Source organism: Nelumbo nucifera, chromosome 1 (assembly GCF_055504915.1).
Source record: "Nelumbo nucifera cultivar China Antique chromosome 1, China Antique-T2T, whole genome shotgun sequence".
Taxonomy (NCBI): Eukaryota; Viridiplantae; Streptophyta; class Magnoliopsida; order Proteales; family Nelumbonaceae; genus Nelumbo; species Nelumbo nucifera.
In genome coordinates this window covers 83,832,705-83,839,772 of record NC_142649.1, presented here as the reverse complement: position 1 = coordinate 83,839,772, position 7,068 = coordinate 83,832,705, and the positions used below count along the sequence as shown (strand labels likewise).

At 38.8% G+C, this 7,068-nt stretch overlaps 1 protein-coding gene across 1 annotated transcript; it reads left to right on the top strand.

Moving 5' to 3' along the window:
• Positions 1–5,167: 5,167 nt before the first annotated feature.
• LOC104599607 (putative pentatricopeptide repeat-containing protein At1g74400) lies at positions 5,168–6,550 on the top strand. The gene is given in 1 exon segment (XM_010262219.3): positions 5,168–6,550. A coding segment is annotated over 1 exon segment (1,383 nt).
• The last annotated feature ends 518 nt before the right edge of the window (positions 6,551–7,068 follow it).

Below are 7,068 nucleotides of genomic sequence, written 5' to 3'. Positions count from 1 at the left end.
ATGTCCTGGCCATGTAATTTTATGCTACCTCACATTGGAAAAAAAAAATTGTGGGCTAATACTACTAAGGAAATTTGGGATGGAGTAACCGAAACATATTCTCAAAAACAGAATGTAGTCAGGGCTTATCAACTAAGAAATCAGGTGATTTGTATAAAACAAGGAGATAAAAATCTCTTGCTATGCATTTCTCCATGTTGAAAACCCTGTGGCAGGAAATAAACCACTTAGAAATTGTGATATGGAGAGTGTGACAAGGAGATAAAAATCTTAGTAGGGATGAACCCTGAATTCGACATTGCAAGGCAGCATATCCTCTCTAAGGAGAGTGTGGCACTCTCTCAAGCCTATGCCTTTGTTTCTAGAGAGGAAAGCAGGAGGAATGTCATGTTGAGACAATCTGGGATTGACTAGTCGGCCATGGTTAATACATCCAAACCTAAACCGAATGGAGACAGGGGGAGCAGTGAGATTATGAGGGAGGATAAGAAGGATTTGGTGTGTGATTACTATAAGAAGCCTAAGCATACCAGAGATACTTGTTGGAAATTCCATCCACAACTTACGCTAATCGAATCAAGAACAAGAAAGAAAAAGCGAATGTGGCCACTACAGGAGACTCTTTAGCCCCTATTTTCCAAATTGATTGGGAATTCATTGCAGTAACAGCTGTGAGAACATAATTCATGGACAACAGAGTAGTTCATATGCAACTGCAAACCTTGCATCCACTTCAGGTAAGGACAAACCTCTCTAGATTATAGACTCAAGAGCATTTGAGCACATGACTAATGCCCTTACCCTCTTCAGTTCTTATCAGTTGTGCTCTGGTAGAGACAAAGTTTCTACAGCAGATGGTTATCATATTCTCATTGCTAGGAAGGGAACAATTAGAGTGACCAATGATATTATTTTATCCTATCTTACATGTTAGTAAACTTTATACCAACCTACTTTCAGTTAGTTCTTTGACAAAAAATCTGAATTGTTCTGTGACTTTCCTTCCTAATAATTATGTTTTGCAGGATTTGGAGTCAAAGAAGATGATTGGGAGTGGTCTTGAGGTGAATGGAGTATAGATTTTAGATGACATTCCAAGATATCAGAGTCATCATGTTAGTTGCAGCAATAGTAGTAGATTAGAATCAGTGAGTCAGATTATGCTTTGGCATAATTAGCTAGGGCATCTTTCTTTTAGTTCTTTAAAATTTCTATTTCCAAAGTTATTTGAGTTTGTTCAGTTATCTACCTTGGAGTGTGAGAGTTTTTAGTTGGGAAAACATTGTAAACATTCTTTTAAACCAAGTGATAAAAGAAGTGTGTTTGCTTTTGATATTGTTCACACTGATGTATGGGGACCGTATCATATTCCTTATATGTGTGGCTATCGTTATTTTATTCTATTTATAGATGATTACAAATAGTATTCTTGAATATATTTGACGAGATCCCACGATGAGGTCCCTAACTTGGTCCACAATTCCATCAAATGGTTCTCACACAATTTGGAGTAAGAACTAAGGCCTTCAGATCGGATAATGCCAGAGAGTATTTTGAGAAAGACTTGGTAGCATACTTTTTGGAGCATGGTATAATTCATCAGAGCAATTGTGCGCATACACCGCAACAAAATGGAGTAGCAGAAAGAAAAAATAGACACATTGTGAAAGTGGCAAGAAGTCTTATGATATGTGCTTTAGTTCTTGTCCATTTTTTGGGAGATGCAGTTCTTATAACTGTTCACTTGATTAACCGTGTTTCTTCACGTATTTTGGGGTTTAAGGTGCTATTCAACCTTCTTTTTCCAGATGCAGAGATGTTTCACATTCCTTTGAGGGTTTTCAATTATGTGTCCTTTATTCACATTCTTGGCCCCCATCGCAAGAAATTGAATCCTAAGGCCAAGAAATGTGTTTTCCTTGGGTATGCTCAGAACCAAAAAGGGTATTGTTGTTATGATCCTATGTCGGTGAGCAGATTTATCACTATGGATGTTACCTTTTTTGAATCTACCTTCTACTTCTCAAGTGGTTCTCCTCAGGGGGAGAGTTTTGGGGAGGAGAACTTACAGTCTATTCATCTTCCCGTTTCCTTTGTGGCTCCACCAACATCCCCATTAGCAGTACCTTCATCAGTTTCTGTACTTGAGCAGCACCAACAGATGATGGTTGACTCCATACATCCACAACCCGCACCACTCTTCTGAAGCTCCAGGTTCTATAGATGCAGTTCTAAGTATTCCCCTTGAACCTGAGCTTGTCATTTCTTCTAATGATAATGTTCTTGTACCTAACACTATTGTTGCAACTGATCCCACTAACCTTGATCTTCCATTGCTCTTGGCAAAGGAAAGAAAAAATGTACAGCCCATTGCATTTCACACCATCTTTCCTATAGTGCTTTACCACCCTCCTATTGAGCTTTTCTTTCTTCCCTGAATTTTGTGTCTATATCTAGGAATGTTATTGAAGCTCTTTCCAAAAGTGGAAAACAACCATACAAGAAGAAATGGAAGCCTTGGTTAAGAACCAAACTTGGGAAATAGTTTATCTTCCTTTAGACAAGGAAACGATCGGATGTAGATGGGTGTTCACTATAAAGTATAAGGTTGATGGCATGATAGAGAAGTACAAGGCAAAGTTGGTAGCAAAAGGGTATACTCAGATATATGGCATTGATTATCTGGAAACTTTTGCACCAATATCTAAGACGATTTCAATTCATTTTCTGTTATCTCTAGCAGCAATCAACTCATGGCCTCTGTTTCAGTTTGATGTTAAAAATGCATTCCTCAATGGTGATTTGCAGGATGAGGTATATATGGACATTCCAGCAGGCTTTTATGAAAATATTGGTAGAGGAAATGTGTGCAAACTCAAAAAATCATTGTATGGTTTGAAACAATCACCTAGGGCTTGGTTTGACAGGTTCAGAGGGGCACTTAACCGTTTTGGTTACACACAAACACAGTCTGATCACACCCTCTTTGTGAAGAGGAGAGACACTCTAATGTCAATTCTGATTGTATATGTGGATGATATAGTGGTTATAGAAAATGATCTGGAAGAAATTAATGCTCTCAAAAAGCTACTGCAACAAGAATTTGAGATCAAAGATCTTGGTGAGCTCAAATACTTCATGGGATTGAGGTTGCAAGATCCAAGCATGCGATTTTCATTTCTCAAAGAAAGTATGCTCTTGACCTACTACGGGAAACTGGGAAGTTAGGAACCAAACCATCTAACGCTCTTATTGGTCCAAACCATAGAATTAATGTTGTGGATGGAGAGTAGGTAAAAGATGTGGGGAGATATCAGATAATGGTAGGTCGACTGTTGTACTTGTGTATGACACAACTAGATATTTTCTATGTCGTCAGTGTTGTGAGTCAGTATATGCATGCACCTCGAGTTCAACACTGGGAAGCTATTGAGAGAATACTTGCATACCTAAAGAAGCACCCCGACAGAGGCATTCTTTTTTCAAACCATGAAAATATGAAATTGGAATCCTATACAGATGTAGACTGGGCAAGGTGTTTAGGTGATAGGAGATCTACATCGAGAGTATGCACCTTCGTAGGTGGAAACTTGATCTTTTGGAAAAGCAAGAAGCAACCGGTTGTGATTAGGTCAAGTGTAGACTCTGAGTATAGATCCATGGCCCATGGTGTCTCATAACTACTTTGGGTTAGATCTCTATTGAGCGAGATTGGGGTGAAAGCAAATGAGCTTATGATACTGTACTGTGATAATCAAGTTGCAATCAACATTGTCCATAATCCAATCCAGCATGACAGAACAAAACACATTGAAGTTGATAGGCACTTCATAAGGGAGAGGGTAACCACCGAAGAAGTTTGCTTGCCTTATGTCTCTTCAGAGTCACAATTGGCTGATGTTTTCAATAAAGGAGTTGCAAAGCACAAATTTGAACATGATCTACACATGTTGGGAATGTGTGACATTTACTTCCAACTTGAGGAGGAGTGTTGAAGATTGGATGATTTTTGTGATTATTTTAGGATAGTTGTGTTATGTTAGAATTTAGATAGATAGTGGGGACCACAACAGTCAAAATCTTATTATGTTTTTGAATCCTAATCCTATTCATATTGTTATATTTTTTTATTATAAATAACAAGTGAAGGGGGCAGCCATAATATAGCTCTCCTACTTCTCAAAATCTTTTCTTCTCTTCTTCTCTTTCTCTCTTCATTCTCTCTTCAAAAAAATACTTTTTTTTTCTTTTATATATATATATATTTTAATTTAGTAGATTTCTACTAACTCAAATTGGAGTTACATTTCACGAGATGGAGAAGCAAATAACTCACCATGACTTTTCAACATTTCTCTTAAACTCACCATAACTTTCAAAACGTCTAGGAACTCCATGCAAGTAACTTGACGTTAAATAGACTAATGGGTGTTAATAGATTACCATTTTACCCTTTGTTATAGAAACACTTTTCAATATTTCAGAAATACCCCTATTATTATTCAACCCAAAACCCATTTTTCAACTTCCTTGGAATACTTTTAAGCATCACAATGAGAGCAAAATGCCTATAGTAGAAATCTTATATATACGGCAATTAACGGATGGTGAATTTGGAAAATAAAAGAGATTGTAGCCTTTAAGGACAACTTTTGAGCCCTAATATCAATAAAAATTTTGACATGGTTGAAGGTCAACCATAATGCTGCTTTTGATCAGTCCTCCAACTCTGCTGATTTTGGATGGGGATCATAAAGGAAATATTATAAGAGCATCCAACCAAAGGACTCAGGCCTCCCTAGCTAAGCAAACGGAAGCTTTTCATCTTCGTGGTTCAGAAAGCACTGCAATTAGTTGCTTGGTGTATTATTCTAGAATTGGATGTTGCAGTAGTGCTAACATTGAAGTTTCAGACAACCCTTCTCATCCAGGGGCAAGCTAACTCTTTGGTACAAACATTGCCAGGAAAGCCTGTAACTTTTGTTATTTGAGAATTCTGTTCCTGGTATGTAGTTATTCTCACTTTCTCAGACAATGGTGTCCACGTTCCGCAATGAGCAATACATATGTGGGTGATGGTAATGGCTATTAAAATTCAGTTTTCTCAATTAAGAAACGGTCTGGCCTTTTTCTCTCTGCACTTGCAGTGCCTCGGATCACGAGTTTAATGAACAGGTTCGCATTGCTCCGAAGACCTACCACCAAGTTACTACCAATTTTCCAACCCAGAATTCATCATCATTTCCATCATAAACCACAAAGAACAAACTCCATTTTAAAAGCGTCCAGCGAAGCCAATTCCATCAGCAAGAAGGCCCTCCTACACCCTCGACAACTATGTAGAAAAGGTGTTTCTTCCATGGGTAGCTACTTGCTCCTCCACTTGCTCAAGCAATGCACCAAGAAATCATGTGGTAGAGAAGGGAGGGCAACTCATGCCATCACCATAAATCTTGGTTTCGGACGTGTCATTTTCCTTCAAACCGCTCTCATAAACATGTATTCTATGATGGGGCATCTCAATGACGCCCACCGCATGTTTGATGAAATTCCCTATAGAAATGTTGTCTGCTGGACTGCAATTATTTCTGCCTAAGTCGACAATGGGAAGCCCAATAAGGTGCTCAAACTCTTCAGACAGATGCAGTTGGAGAACGTGGAACCTAATCAGGTGACAGTGACAGTTGCTCTCTCTGCCTGTGCAGATCTTGGGGCGCTAGATCTATGCCTCAATAATGCTATCATAAACATGTATGCAAAATGTGGAGACGTTGGAACGACAAGGATATTGTTTGATAGTGTAAGGCCAAAGGATGTCACAACTTGGACATCCATGATTGTGGGTCATGCTGTGCATGAGCAAGCAGAAGAAGCTCTTAGGCTTTTTGAAGAAATGAATAGGAGTAAGAGCAAGAGGAAGATGAGGAATAAAAACGATGGTGAGCACTGGAGTGATTTGATTCTCCCCAATGAAGTAACGTTCATAGGAGTCCTGATGGCTTGCAGCCATAAAGGGCTGGTTGAAGAAGAGTGGCAACATTTGGAAAGCATGAGCAAGAAGTATGGCTTGAAGCCTAGGATATCTCACTATGGCTGCATGGTAGATCTGCTGTGTCGAGCCGGACTTCTTAAAGATGCATATGACTTTATTGTGAACATGCCAATCCAAGCAAATGCAGTGGTGTGGTGCACCTTGCTTGGTGCATGTAGCCTTCATGGAGACACGGAGCTTGGATTAAGTGTCCGACAACGACTGTTTGAGTTAGATCCTAGCCATGTTGGTGATGATGTAGCCCTGTCTAATACATATGCTGCTGCAGGTTTATGGGATGACAAGTTGATGGTGAGGAATCAGATACAACATTGAAGGATTCCTGGTTGCAGTTCAATTGAGACAACAACAGGAGTCCATGAGTTTGTCACTGCAGATAGGAGTCATCATATGAAGAGGGAGATTTATGAGGTTCTTGAAGGCATGATTAAGAACTTGAAGGCATCTGACTATAATCCAGATACACAGAACATAAGGCTAAATGAATTAGAAGGTTAACAGTGTATTTTACCAGTTCTCTTCTCAAAAATCTCTATTGAAAAATATAGGTGAAAACTTCTTGTAAAAACTGCTTTCTCTGGCCCATTGAAGTGACTTAATGAAAGTACAGTTTTGCTGAAAAAATTTAAATAAAAAGCAGAAACTAAGGGGGGAGGGGCACAACAACTCTTTAGTCTCTACAACATAACTAAAGGTGCTTTATCATCTCAGGAAAAAGCTTCCTATATACCATACCTGCTTTCCTGACTGTTATGAGAAAATCATGAGGGGAAGGAAACCCAATCAAGACATCCAATGGCAGATTGGTCATGAGTTAACGAGTTCATGTCACCAAATATGCATATTTGCTATATGTAAACATGTTTTCATAGTCAAGGCACTGTGGTTGTAAAGAACTATATTTTCTTGCCATCTTGGGTTGTTATCCTTGTCTTCCCATATCAGTTTCATTTGCACAAGTTCTGTTTATATTGGTTGTCATTATGAAGAACCTTACCCATGTACCATGCTAAAAA